The sequence below is a fragment of the Aquarana catesbeiana genome, linkage group LG01, assembly GCF_042186555.1.
Source record: "Aquarana catesbeiana isolate 2022-GZ linkage group LG01, ASM4218655v1, whole genome shotgun sequence".
NCBI classification, from domain to species: Eukaryota; Metazoa; Chordata; class Amphibia; order Anura; family Ranidae; genus Aquarana; species Aquarana catesbeiana.
In genome coordinates, this window is record NC_133324.1 from 562,609,346 (window position 1) to 562,624,706 (window position 15,361).

Below are 15,361 nucleotides of genomic sequence, written 5' to 3' on the forward strand. Positions count from 1 at the left end.
TCACCATTGCTATATCCATCTATAATTGAAGTTTGTATTTTTGTTCTTTTTTATAGGGTGAGAAGTCAATATCCATTGATGGGAAGTGCAGTGAAGCAACTCTCCTAAGCAGCCTTCTCAGCGAGATCAAATTGACACTGGCAGAGTCCTGAGCAAGAGGCCCCCCTCTTATCCTTTTAAACCTCTCCTTTTTTTTCCTGTTACCATATGATGCACTTGGACAGAACTGAAAGTGTAAAGACTGACCTGCAAATGCATGATCAAGCCCCTCGTCACCTTAGAAGGCCCAATTTTACTGGAAATTGAAACATATTTTTTTTTTTTTGCTTTTTTCCCTGTTCTTTTGGTACCAGCAATCTCATTTTAATATAAAATAGTAATTGCTCCTTTGCAGCAAATATTTTAATTAATACCTTGCGCTTTTGCTGTCCGAGACTCCTCTGATAAAATGATTTAAATCCAATCTTCTTTTTTTTCATTATGTATACACTATCAGAAAACACTAGGGATTGACACAATTTGTTTTTGGATGTTTATAGGAGCTGCTTTGCTTGATTGGCCATCTGTTTGCTTCCTCCAAAAGAAAGTGCTTTAAACAAAGTTTGTAGCTCTGTAACTAAAACATCCACACTGAGCATCCTACAAAAAGGTCTGCTGTACTGCATATAATGGTTTACTTATGTTATGAGATTCATTTATTTGGGAGTTATGTTCACATGTTTAAGTGAACCAGTGTTTTTCGAACACCCATTCAGAGGATTTTAAAAATGGAGCAACTTGTCCTTCACTGGAATGGATGCTGGGAAGAAACTGGTTTATTTCATCAAGAGTACACTGCCATTAGTAAATCAACCCCAGTTTTTCTGCTGATAAATCAGAAATGTCCTTTGCATCATTTTCAGTTTTGCATGGATACTGGTGATGAGAGAATACTTTAATACCCTTTATTTTGTTTTGTTTTTTCCACAGTCCTACTCATGTTGGGCAAAGGATCATGTGTTTTGTTTTTTGGTCTATTGCACATTTAGTGGGCCAGCAACACATTCCTAAGGATAATTTTGCGGGCAGAAACTGGAAAATGAATCTATTTTCCTTTAGTGTGTCTTGTCTCTGTGTGAGTGTGTGTTTTTTTTTTTTTTTTTTGCCCAATGTTTATTTTATGTTGGCTGTACTTCTAAAGAAAGTTATATACATGTAAAAATATCGTGCTGTATAGTTTGTCGATCCTAAGTTAAAATGAGAGGCCTTTGCCATCATAAAAGCCTGAATATCATAACAAAAGTGCAAATCTGTAAAGATGAGGCTTATATGTACATGGACGTTCGCAGGCGAAAAATATGCTTAATGGGAAAAACCTGTTTTCCTATGCCCTTGGAAACCGTGGGGGTGCGTAGTCATTCACTTCTATGGCCAACTGTACGCCCCATCTGCAACTCTCCGGGTGCTAAAAAAAAAAAAGTGTTTTTTAATGCTAGGCTTAGTTTATGCCTGCAAATGTTTGTGTGCATGAGGCCTAGAAGTACTTGTGATACAGAACTCATGTTGGGATCAGTGGATATAACAGGTGGTGCCTTACTTCCTAACACATTTCCAAGTAGGACAGAAACAGTCATACAAATGACTGTTAAATAGGTTTACCTATTATGTTGCCTAGGAAATAAAAGCCCAGGTTTTTTTTTGTTTTTTTTTTCGGAAATTGTTTAATTTCTTGATTTGTACTGCAAATTTATGGACTATTATACCACTATACTTGATAAAGGTGTAATTATTTTACAACTAATGAACATATGGCTGCAGCAGTAAAAACTTATACAAATAATTGACTTTTGTTTTTAATAATGTTGGTCCTGCAGGGTAGGCTTAGTCTGGACACAAACATCATAAATATGGCACCCAGAAAACACTACTAGCACATTTTATATGGTAAGTGTGCATGACTATCCAAACACAAAATATTCTTGCAAATTGCATTTTGGGAGTCATGAAACCTCAATCAAACTTAAAGGTAAACTGATTCTTATGTGTTACAAATCTTCTGTACAAGAAGGCAGCTTTGTACTTTCCAAGAGCATTAGAAGATTAAACATTCAAGAATGGTCTTGTTTGCCTACATGTTGTATGTAGGCATTCTGTTGTGATACTTATATAGTATATGTCATTTACCTTTTTACTATGTCATCTCCTCTCTGCCCTGCTTTTTGGAGCATTGTTTGTCCAGATGCTGATCTCAAATACCAGGTTATCTTGAGAAGTTGGTCAAGTTTCCATTTTGTTTTTTGTTCCCTTCTATGTCCCCAGCTACATTCGCATGTAGAATATCTTCTATCCAGAACCCTGTTTGGTGATTTTAGAAGTTTTCAGTCTGTATGTGTTAAATTTGCTATTCACATTCCCTTAAGGAGGACTGAAAAAAGGTACCACAAAAGCTGCTGTAATTGTGTCAAGATGATCCACAATAAAATATGAAATGGTTATGAAATTGTGCGTATCTTATTCTATATTTAATGCTTGTATATTTAAAAAGATGAGAACACTGTTACTGAACTTAAAATGCATTCCAGCAATTCTAAGTGGGGTGAGCTTTGTGTGCAGGATGAATGAGTTTGACCTGGACCCAATCTGTTCGCAGTTTGGCGTACTAACTGGCCATATTTGCCAGTTCACCCACCTGTTAGAACCTCAAGCTATTGCTGGAAATCTGTTATTTAGCCACAGTATCCATACCACTTCAAAATGACACATCCTCATCAGCTACTTTTTATAGTTGCTAACAAGCCAGTGGGGATCCTGGGCGACGACATTAACAAACTATTATCATGACCAGATCTGGTCCATGACCTCACCCAGGATCCCAGGTACTGCTGTTTACATTTCAGCAGCAATAGGGACCTGTCATTTGCAGTGGGTAAGGATCATAACTTTTCGAGTGTCAGCATCATCTGGCGTCACTCATCCTGATTGATGTGTATCTATATTGCTGGATTGTGTGATTGACCTGGGTTTGAGTTTAAATTGTTTGTTTTTTTCTGTGACATGAGTGTTTTCTTGTTACTCATTTTTGAAAAAAATGTAAATAATAAGTGCCCCCATATTACCATGGGGGGGTTGGATATTTAGAGAGCTCCCTTATTCTAAAGGGGCTTCCAGATTCAGATCAGTTCACCCCTGCAGACCCGCACATCCCTTTTGGGGGACAGGAGATGCAATGCACTTCACCATCCTTGCAAGACATCCTGTCAATGCCCTATGTTGATGGGGGAGAGACTTTGCCCACCCTCCTTATAAGGTACCCTCCCTGTGTTGAGGATCAAAATCCAATATTCCCAATGCACATGTTCCTGAAAATGGCTGGAAACCATAGACATTTGAAGCTAGAAGTATGTCATTAGCACACAAAGGATCTTCAGAATAGGTCCAAAGCTTTATTTAGCTTTCACATCATCATCATCATCATCGGTAGGTTGGAGTTCTTTTTATACGACTCTGCTTTCTACTATATCCATACTGGTGGGGAGGCAGGATTTTCTTGTAAAAATGAATATACACTTAGCAAAGACATGCAGCGGAAATTTTTTTTTACAGTGTCTTTAATGGACTTTATCTCCCCATAAAGAAATCTCCCACTCTTCACAATCACCCCCTTTATTCATGTCATCAGTTATCGGCAGCACCTATATTTGTGAGCATCTATTTTATAAGATGAAGCACACGAACGGCAAAATTAAAACCAAAATATCTGATGAGCACCTTGAGAATTGCTAATCTATCAAACCAGATATTGATGCGTTCGTTCTTTAAACAGTGTCGCATACAGGAAATCCCCAAGTTACGAACACAATAGGGACTGTAGGTTTGTTCGTAAGTCGAAGTTGTTCATAAGTCGCTACACTGCATTTGTAAGTGTAACTTCCGGTCGGAACATGGCATTCGGAAGTGTAAAGTCCGCCTGTGCATGGATGTGGGATGTTCCGGGCACTTGTTATGTTATCTGGGGCTTTTCTGGCCATGCAGTACATGTAGTGCTGCAGTATGGGATGTGTCAGGAGGTATCCAGGACCAGCGTGGAGCACAAGTGGCCGGCATTTGAGGCCGTTCGTAAGTAGGAGTCCTTCGTAACTCGGGTGTTCGTAACTCAGGGACTGCCTGTATTGCACTAGTTTTATGTTGCCCTCTTTTATAATAAAAAAAAAAGTTTTTTTACTCAGAATAGGTACATTATGTAGATCAGTGATCATTAACTTGTGTTCTGCCTGACTTTTCTCATCAGCTATCCTTATTGTTAGTGTATTTTATGTGTGGCCCAAAAAAATTCCTCTTTTTCCTATGTGGCCCAGGAAGGTCAAAAGGTTTTCAGCAAAAAACCCAAACAACAAAAGCTCTGTCCGGGGGGGGTGGTGGGGGAGGTAATTTTTGGCTGTAAACTGGCCTGTGTGATATGCCCTCCTGAGCCCAGCACTCTGTACATTACACATTCCTGAACCCTGTACTGTATACACTTTGTGGTACATTTCATACTTCTGACCACTGGGCTTTGCACAACGGGCTGTATATGATATACTCCATTGGACAGCTGCGTAATGCTATATTTTGCACTACATACTTTTGGCCAAAGTGTTTATTGCATCAACAGTTGCGAAGTAATCACTATTTTGTGTGGCTTGTCCCTTTGCTACTCTGGTGTGAGGGAGAATAGGGGGGGTAACTGCACCTATTAGCTGCCAAAAAAAGTCCTGGATGTATAACCAATTATTAGCCAGTGAGTAAATTATAACTGCAATATATGATTATTCTAATTGCCTGCTTTTTTGGATACTCCACCACTCCTTCTTCCTCTTTACTCCAGTGTATAGATCTCCTTATACCAAATTTCAATCAGCCATTTCCATAGAAAAAAAGAATATCGCCAAACAATAGTGCTTATTACCTTTTTTTTTTTGTTTGTTTTTTTTTTACACTTGTTTACAGGTTAAAATCATTTCTTTTTTTGCTAGAAGATTACTTAGAACACCCAAACATTATATATATATATATTTATCTCTAACACCCTAGAGAATAAAATGGCGGTCATTGCAATACTTTCTATCACACCATATTTACGCAGCGGTCTTACAAGCGCACTTTTTTTTTTTTTTTAAAGTACACATTTTTTAATTAAAAAATAAGACAACAGTAAAGTTAGCCCAATTTTTTTTATTGTGAAAGATAATGTTACACCGAGTCAATTGATACCCAACATGTCCTGCTTCAAGTTTGCGCCCGCTTGTGGAATGGCAACAAACTTTTACCCTTAAAAATCTCCATAGGCGATGTTTAAAAATTTCTACAGGTTACTAGTTTTGAGTTAGAGGAGGTCTAGGGCTAGAATTATTGCTCTCGCTCTAACAATCGCGGCGATACCTCACGTGTGGTTTTCATATGCGCGCGCTACTCACATATGCTCTACGGGACGGGCACTTAAAAAAAATAAAAAAAAAAATTTCTTTATTTTACTGTTTTTTTTTTTTGGTTTTTTTTGACAATTTAAAAAAAAATATATATTTTTGGGTGACTTTTATTTCTATTACAAGGAATGTAGAGATCCCTTGTAATAGAAAAAAAGCATGACAGGACCTCTTAAATATGAGATCTGGGGTTGAAAAGACCTCAGATCTCATATTTACACTAAAATGCAATAACAAAAAGTCACTTGGGGAAAAAAAAAAAAAATTCTTCTTTAAGAGCTATGGGCGGAATTGACGTTTGACGTTGCTTCCGCCCTCCCATGCCATGGAGCCGAGCGAGCGGGGGCCATCTTCCCCTCAGTCGGCAGCCAGGCATCCATGGGAGAGGACGCGATCGTCTCCCCCCCTACCAGGAGCGGGAGGGGGTAGGCCCCTCTCCCGCCAACGATAACCTTAACCTCCGCAACCTCTCCAGAAATTGAGCATTCCTGACTGACACCACAAAGCAACTTATTCACTCCTTGATTATTTCCCGCCTTGACTACTGCAACTCTCTCCTTAATGGCTTACCCTTAAGCAGGCTATCCCCCCTTCAGTCTATTATGAATGCTGCTGCTAGACTATCACTTCACTAATCCATCCGTGACTACCGTCCCTCTCTGCCAATCTCTTCAGTGGCTTCCCCTACCCCACTGTGTAAAATTCAAGATGCTAACCATAACATACAAGGCCATTCACAACATTGCCCTCAGCTACATCACCAACCTCATCTGCAGATATCGCCCAAATCGTCCCCTCTGCTCCTCCCAGGACCTCCTGCTTTCTAGCTCCCTTGTTACCCCCTCCTATGCTCGCCTTCAGGACTTCTCCAGAGCCTCTCCTATCCTCTGGAACTCCCTGCCCCAGTATGTCCGATCAGCCCCTACCCTGTCCACCTTTAGGAGCTCCCTGAAAACTCATTTATTCAGGGAAGCCTATCCCACACCCACATAACTATCCCCGAGCCACCCCCATCAAATCATTCTCTGCAGCTATTACCTTTTGTACCACCACCTCCACCCTTTAGAATGTAAGCTCTATCAGCAGGGCCCTCCTGTACCTTTTGTATTGAACTGTACTGTAATTGTCTTGTCGCCCTTCTACATTGTAAAGCGCTGCGTAAACTGTTGGCGCTATATAAATCACATATAATAATAATAATCTTGAAGCGAATCGCCGCGCGGACCACTTTTACCTTCAAGAGAAACGCACGGCGTTCCCGAAAATACCGGGGTTATGGCAGTTAGCTGTTGCCATAACCCCGGTATTTAGCATCAAAGTACTGACGTACGGGTACGTTGTTTTGCGTGAAGTGGTTAAACACATCCTTTATTCCCACTCTGCCAATTTAACACTTGCATTAAAAAGGTGTTTACAGCGCACCACACTCATATAGCATATTAGTACAAAAATGCCGCTGGCGTGGATCGGCAATGCAATACGATTAGCACTTTCAGTGAAACGTGTTCAAACACAGAGCGTCCTGATTTTAGTTGCCACTACGTGTTACACCACAGGGTCATATGGCTTCCTCAGGGAGAATCTTTTTCCAAAAATTTCCATCCTGCCTCTTTTGAATTTTTATTGTCACTGCAGCCAAAAACAAATATGGGCACTCTGAATGATTAGAAATTCTAATGAACGTTCTTTAACCACTTCAATACCAATGGCGTCCTATGACGTCCTTGGCTTTGAGCAGGTATATCTGAATGATGCCTGTAGTTACAGATATCATTCAGATATTGCCGGTTTCAGCCGGCGAATCTCTACACCATAGGAACGATCATAGTGGCCGTTCCACCGCTTGATCATTCCTATGGGAGGCGAGAGGGGACGTCCCCCCCCTCCCGCCGCCCTCCGGTGCTTGCTCCGACTCACCGTTACGATCGGTGAGACGGAGAGTGGATCCGCCGGCGACGGATGTAGATCATAGAGATTTCCGGCGGACCAGATGGTCCCCAGAGTCTCTATGATCGTCGGAGGCCGGGCGCGATGTTATGATGTCACGCCCGGCCTCTCCATTCAAAAAAACGGCGCTGCTTCGCCTGGGAAGCGGCGATCATTTTATATATGTTTTTTATTTCAGGCTTCCCAGCCTAGTGGTGAGATATGGGGTCTTATTGACCCCATATCTCACTATTAAGAGCACCTGTCATGTTATATTGCTATTACAAGGGGTGTTCACATTCCTTGTAATAGAAATAAAAGTGATCAATTTTTTTTTTTTTTTTTCAAAAAAGTGTCAAAATAAAAAAAAATAAAATATAATTAACAATAAAAAAAGAAAAAAAAATTTTTAAAGCGCCGCTGTCCCCATGTGCTCGCACGCAGAAGCGAACGCATACATAAGTCCCGCCCACATATGAAAACGGTGTTCAAACCATACATGTGAGGTATCGCCGTGAACATTGGAGCGAGAGAAATAATTTTGGTCCTAGACCTCCTCTGTAACTCAAAACATGTAACCAGTAAAAAAATTTTCAAGCGTCGCCTATGGGGATTTTTAAGTACCGAACATTGTCGCCATTCCACGAGCGTGTGCAATTTTGAAGCGTGACATGTTAGGTATCTATTTACTCGGCGTAACTTCATCTTTCACAAAATGCAAAAACATTTGGCTAACTTTACTGTTTTGTTTTTTTTTTTAACACAAAACAGTTTTTTTCCCCAAAAAAACGCGTTCGAAAAATTCCTGCGCAAATACTGTGTGAGATAAAAAGTTGCAACAACCGCCATTGTATTCTCTAGGGTCTTTGCTAAAAAAACATATATAATGTTTGGGGGTTCTATGTAATTTTCTAGCAAAAAAATGATGATTTTTACATGTAGGAGCAAAGTGTCAGAATTGGCCCGGTATTGAAGCGGTTAAAGTAAAATTTGAACAAAATTCTACTAATGTATGGCCAGCTTTAGTCAGGGTTTCATTTTGCCACTGGGGAGTTCTGCCTACAGGTGTGATTTCTTCCTCCTCCTTTCTCTTCTCTCTACCTCTTCCAACTTGTAATCAGTCAATCTTTTCTTCTTCCGCCAGCCTCCTGCAGCCCTCCTTGCATGGACTCACACCCCCCCCCCCCCTGCAATGTCAACCAGCCATCTCTCACACCATGGCTGCATGAAACAGGTCCCTGCAATTGTACATCCCCCTTCTCAGTATCACAGATGAGCACTTCCCTTTACCAACACACCAACACTCTCACTAATGCCCCGTACACACGATCAGAAATTCCGCCAGCAAAAGTCAGATGTGAGATTTTGGTCAGAAATTCCGACCGTGTGTATGCTCCCTCAGACTTTTGCTGTCAGAATTCCAGCCAGCAAAAGATTGAGAGCAGGTTCTCTATTTTTCGGTTGGAAAAAGTTCCTATCCGAAAATGTGTTCGTCTGTATGCAGTTCGAACTCGCAAAAAATCACGCATGCTCAGAAACAATTCGATGCATGCTCGGAAACATTGGACTTCATTTTCTCGGCTGGTCATAGTGTTGTACCTTACCACGTTCTTGACGTTCGAAAGTTCCGAGAACTTTTATGTGACCGTGTGTATGCAAGGCAAGCTTGAGCGGAATCCCGTCGGAGAAACCATCCAAGTTTTTTCTGATGGAATTTCTGATCGTGTGTATGATGCATAAGCATGTGCATGCTTCCCTCACTCCCACTTTATGACTCCCCTGTAGTTACCCTATGGCTGCCAAAAGCATTCTCTCCTTTACACCCAATGCCCCAGAACCTACCCCCCTTCCAATTTTCAAACCACCCCAACATTGCCCACCATATTTTTCTCTAAATGTACATCAACCAAACATTGTGTATATATAGTGCTGCACTTCCAATGTGTGAAAAAAAATATTAAAGAAAAATAAAATGTTATAGATTGTGCAAACAAAAATATATATAAATATAAATGGTGTATGACCTGAGTCCTGTGATTATTGGGAAAAGTGTTCTGAAAGTCACTTAAAACGAAGTCAAAACTATGAATATTCCAGAAAAAAAAAGTTTAAAAGTGTGAAAAAAAAAAAGCCATCGTGGGAACCGTTGTTCCTAATTTTTACAGACAGTCTATTGACTGGAATGGTACCAGCTGATTGGAGAAAAGCCAATGTAGCACCAATATTTAAAAAGGGCCCAAAAAACATCCCTGGGAATTACAGACCAGTTAGCCTAACATCAATAGTATGTAAACTCTGGAGGGGATGATGTGAATGTATTGCAGGACAATTTTTTTCAAAATTTTTGCTCTACTGGACCTACTAATTTACTAACAATGCAGAACTGATTGCGGATGCGGAAGTAAGCAATAACTTAGGAAATAGTGATCACAGAGTAATTACATTTGGTATAAATCATAGGAAAGGGAGATTCAGGGGAGGGAAAGTACACTAAATTTCAGAACAGCCAACTTTAAAGCTTATCTCCAGTTTTAGTTTCAGTTTAAATAGCCAAGCTGGCCCAAACAAACTATTTCTCCCACTAACATGTTTGGCACCTGGATGTGCTGTATAACCGGTATGTACCTGAGGCTACATACTGAGGCACTGTGTTTCGGGTGCGATAGATCTTCCTGTCACACACCTGAAACAAAATAGTGTCAGTCTAAGCAGCACTCAGCCATTCAAAGGCAGCTTTGTATTCTATAAATGAATACAAAGCTTCCTCTGATTGGCTGAGTCAAAGATTGTGACATTATCAGCCCACCCCTCTGACTAACATTATCCACCACCCGATGGTCTAAGAAATCCGGTTCCCACACATAACAGGTTTTACCCTCTGTCGGATCTAGACACCCCCGGACATCGAGGTATGAACATGGAGGGATATAGGCAGACCCACCCTGAAAGGAATCAAGGCACTCAGTACCCTATGAATTCCCAACGAGACTATACCCATTCTGGTCCTCCCCATCCTTATGGTCCCCCGGGGGTAGTAACCAACATTGGGGTTTTCCCAGGGACACTCGGGTTCCCAAACGTCCCGGAGAACGAAAAGAGGAACCAGAGGGGGGAGGCGAGTCCAGACACTTAAAAAGAAGAAAAACTTAGGATCAGGCATCTTTAATTTGTCCAAACAGACGTTGGCAGATGCTGAGAAGCGCCTTTTGGACAAGGGTTTGAAGTTTGCTCCACCCAGAAATTTGAGCAAATTTCAAACCTACATGGATGTGCACAAGTTCACCCGTAGATTAAATATCAAACGATACATGTTGTCTAACCCCATCAGTAGGGGTGACAACATGACTAGTCAATACCAACATACAAATCTGTCAAATGCCTCCCTTTTTAATCCCCCAGGTTCCCTTGCCCCAGCCATCCCTGTTTTCAGGGACGTGGTCCTACAGGACCTTGAACAGATCAAGGTCAGGAGGGCAAAACTGCACAGGGATCTCCAGATTGGACTGGAATCTCTTTGCGCCAATAAATCCCTGGTCATCAGGCCGGCTGATAAGAGTGGGGGGATTGTGGTGTTAGATCGTCAGGATTATCAGAAGGAGATGCATCGTATTGTGGACGATACGGATACATACACTGTTTTGAACAGGGATCCTTTGACTAGATATAAAAAAGAACTAGAAGTCATTGTAGACAGGGGACTTCGAAGAGGTATTTTGAATGACAAAGAGAGACGGTTTTTGGTTCCGATTGCCCCTCGGACCCCGGTCATTTACTACCTCCCGAAGATCCATAAGGACTTGATTTGCCCCCCGGGACGTCCCATTGTTAGTGGGATTGATTCTATCACATCCCGGGTGGGCAAATATATCGATTATTTCTTACAACCATTGGTGGGGAGGATACCATCCTTTATTAAAGACACCAAACAGGTCATTAACATGCTTTCTAACATCACCCCTAGCGAGGGCCTCTGGATGGTGACTGCGGATGTTTCATCCCTTTATACCATCATTCCCCATCAACTAGGCCTACAGGCGGTGGAACTGTTTCTGAATCGAGATTCTGGTTTACCCCCCATACAAATTCAATTTATTTGGAACTCTTGCAGTACGCCGCCAGCCATAGCTACTTCTGGTTTGAGCATCAATTTTATCGACAAGACCGTGGAGTAGCTATGGGGGCCAAATATGCCCCAAGCTTGGCTAATATTTTTATGGCCAAGTGGGAGGAGGACGCCGTCGATGCCCCCAGGAGACCTGAGGTGCTCCTGTGGGCCAGGTATATCGACGACGTCCTCCTCCTATGGGATGGATGTGAGGCCGCGCTTCATGAACACCCTTAACCACTTCAGCCCCGGAAGGATTTACCCCCTTCCTGACCAGAGCACTTTTTACAATTTGGCACTGCGTCGCTTTAACTGCTAATTGCGCGGTCATGCAATGCTGTACCCAAACGAAATTTGCGTCCTTTTCTTCCCACAAATAGAGCTTTCTTTTGATGGTATTTGATCACCTCTGCCGTTTTTATTTTTTGCGCTATACACGGAAAAAGACCGAAAATTTTAAAAAAAATTGATATTTTCTACTTTTTGTTCTAAAAAAAATCCAATAAACTCAATTTTAGTCATACATTTAGGCCAAAATGTATTCGGCCACATGTCTTTGGTAAAAAAAATGTCAATAAGTGTATATTTATTGGTTTGCGCAAAAGTTATAGCGCCTACAAACTAGGGTACATTTTCTGGAATTTACACAGCCTTTAATTTATGACTGCCTATGTCGTTTCTTGAGGTGCTAAAATGGCAGGGCAGTACAAAACCCCCACAAATGACCCCATTTTGGAAAGTAGACACCCCAAGGAAATTGCTGAGAGGCATGTTGAGCCCATTGAATATTAATTTTTTTTGTCCCAAGTGATTGAATAATGACAAAAAAAAAAAATTACAAAAAGTTGTCACTAAATGATATATTGCTCACACAGGCCATGGGCATATGTGGAATTGCACCCCAAAATACATTTAGCTGCTTCTCCTGAGTATGGGGATACCACATGTGTGGGACTTTTTGGGAGCCTAGCCGCGTACGGGGCCCCGAAAACCAATCACTGCCTTCAGGATTTCTAAGGGCGTACATTTTTTATTTTACTCCTCACTACCTATCACAGTTTTGAATGCCATAAAATGCCCAGATGGCATAAACCCCCCCAAATTACCCCATTTTGGAAAGTAGACACCCCAAGCTATTTGCTTTGAGGCATGTTGAGTCCATGGAATGTTTTATATTTTGACACAAGTTGCGGGAAAGTGACAAATTTTATTTTTTTTTTTTTGCACAAAGTTGTCACTAAATGATATATTGCTCACACAGGCCATGGGCATATGTGGAATTGCACCCCAAAATACATTTAGCTTCTTCTCCTGAGTATGGGGATACCATATGTGTGGGACTTTTTAGGAGCCTAGCCGCGTACGGGGCCCCGAAAACCAATCACCGCCTTCAGGATTTCTAAGGGCGTGAATTTTTGATTTCACTCTTCACTTCCTATCACAGTTTCGGAGGCCATGGAATGCCCAGGTGGCACAAACCCCCCCCAAATGACCCCATTTTGGAAAGTAGACACCCCAAGCTATTTGCTGAGAGGCATGGTGAGTATTTTGCAGCTCTCATTTGTTTTTGAAAATAAAGAAAGACAAGAAAAAAAATTTTTTTTTCTTTTTTCAATTTTCAAAACTTTGTGACAAAAAGTGAGGTCTGCAAAATACTCACTATACCTCTCAGCAAATAGCTTGGGATGTCTACTTTCCAAAATGGGGTCATTTGGGGGGGGGGGGGGGTTTGCCACCTGGGCATTCCATGGCCTCCGAAACTGTGATAGGCAGTGAAGAGTGAAATCAAAAATTTACGCCCTTAGAAAGCCTGAAGGCGGTGCTTGGTTTTCTGGGTCCCGTGCGCGGCTAGGCTCCCAAAAAGTCCCACACATGTGGTATCCCCATACTCAGGAGAAGCAACAGAATGTATTTTGGGGTGTAATTTTACATATTCCCATGGCATGTTTGAGCAATATATCATTTAGTGACAACTTTGTGCAAAAAAAAAAAAAAAAAATTGTCTCTTTCCAGCAACTTGTGTCACAATATAAAATATTCCATGGACTCGACATGCCTCTCAGCAAATAGCTTGGGGTGTCTACTTTCCAAAATGGGGTCATTTGGGGGGGTTTTGAACTGTCCTGGCATTTTATGCACAACATTTAGAAGCTTATGTCACACATCACCCACTCTTCTAACCACTTGAATACAAAGCCCTTTCTGACACTTTTTGATTACATGAAAAAATTATTTTTTTTTGCAAGAAAATTACTTTGAACCCCCACACATTATATATTTTTTTAAAGCAAATGCCCTACAGATTAAAATGGTGGGTGTTTCATTTTTTTTTTTCACACAGTATTTGCGCAGCGATTTTTCAAACGCATTTTTTGGGGAAAAAACACACTTTTTTAAATTTTAATGCACTAAAACACACTATATTGCCCAAATGTTTGATGAAATAAAAAAGATGATCTTAGGCCGAGTACATGGATACCAAACATGACATGCTTTAAAATTGCGCACAAACGTGCAGTGGCGACAAACTAAATACATTTTTAAAAGCCTTTAAAAGCCTTTACAGGTTACCACTTTAGATTTACAGAGGAGGTGTACTGCTAAAATTACTGCCCTCGATTTGACCTTCGCGGTGATACCTCACATGCATGGTGCAATTGCTGTTTACATTTGACGCCAGACCGACGCTTGCGTTTGCCTTAGCGCGAGAGCAGGGGGGACAGGGGTGCTTTTTTTCTTTTTTTTTTTTCTTTTTTATCTTATTTTTAAACTGTTCCTTTCATATTTTTTTTTTTTTTTTTAAATCATTTTTATTGTTATCTCAGGGAATGTAAATATCCCCTATCATAGCAATAGGTGGTGACAGGTACTCTTTTTTGAAAAAATTGGGGTTTATTAGACCCTAGATTTCTCCTCTGCCCTCAAAGCATCTGACCACACCAAGATCGGTGTGATAAAATGCTTTCCCAATTTCCCAATGGCGCTGTTTACATCCGGCGAAATCTAAGTCATGAAATGCTCGTAGCTTCCGGTTTCTTAGGCCATAGAGATGTTTGGAGCCACTCTGGTCTCTGATCAGCTCTATGGTCAGCTGGCTGAATCACCGGCTGCATTCTCGGGTTCCCTGTTGAGACAGGAGAGCCAGAGAAAAACACGGAAGACGGGGGGGGGGGGCATTCCCTCCCACTGCTTGTAAAAGCAGTCTAGAGGCTAATTAGCCGCTAGGATTGCTTTTACATGAAAGCCGTCCGCTGGCTGAAAAGAATGATACCAAGATGATACCTAAACCTGCAGGCATCATGCTGGTATAACCACTCAAAGTCGTGAATGGCGTACCTGAAGACAAAAAAAATGGTTAACAATAAAGCACAGTAAACGGTAAAGTATAAGAAATTGCAGACCTGAAAAACAAACATGATAAAACATAATAACAATAAAACATTGCAGAATAGAATACAGTAAAAAAGAGCAGAACAATAGAGAGAATAGAGAGAGAGAGAACAATAAAACGACAACTATTTTTTTTTTATTTTATATTTTTGTATGTGTTTTTTTTTTTTTTTTGTTTTTTTTTTTTTTTTTTTTTTACACTTTTTTTTGTAACTGACTTTTATAACTGTAACCGGTTCCAGGTTCGGGTCTCTCAAAATGTGATGGCATCTTGGGAGACCCTGTGAAAGTGTGCCTAGTCTGTGCAATGCTGTACCCTACGCTAATACTCAACTAGTGAATGGTAGCGTTCAAAACATTCACCAATGCAAAGACCAGGATTGTCAGGACAGGAGAGACAATAATAGCGGGTGTCACGTCTATATCCGCGCTTGCTGCAGACACAACATCTTTTTTGGGGGGATTCGTTGGGTAGGGGTACTCGGGAGGACATAAAGAA

General features: G+C 41.0%; 1 protein-coding gene across 4 annotated transcripts in view; it reads left to right on the forward strand.

Moving 5' to 3' along the window:
- The window catches only part of AP3D1 (adaptor related protein complex 3 subunit delta 1), a 168,060-nt gene extending 165,581 nt beyond the window's left edge, over window positions 1–2,479 (forward strand). For all 4 annotated transcript variants that reach the window (XM_073596533.1, XM_073596541.1, XM_073596550.1 and 1 more), the window contains one exon: window positions 57–2,479. In XM_073596533.1, the coding sequence (XP_073452634.1) occupies window positions 57–152 (96 nt within the window). In that variant the 3' untranslated portion in view covers window positions 153–2,479. The remainder of the gene's footprint in view (window positions 1–56) is intronic.
- Window positions 2,480–15,361: the final 12,882 nt, after the last annotated feature.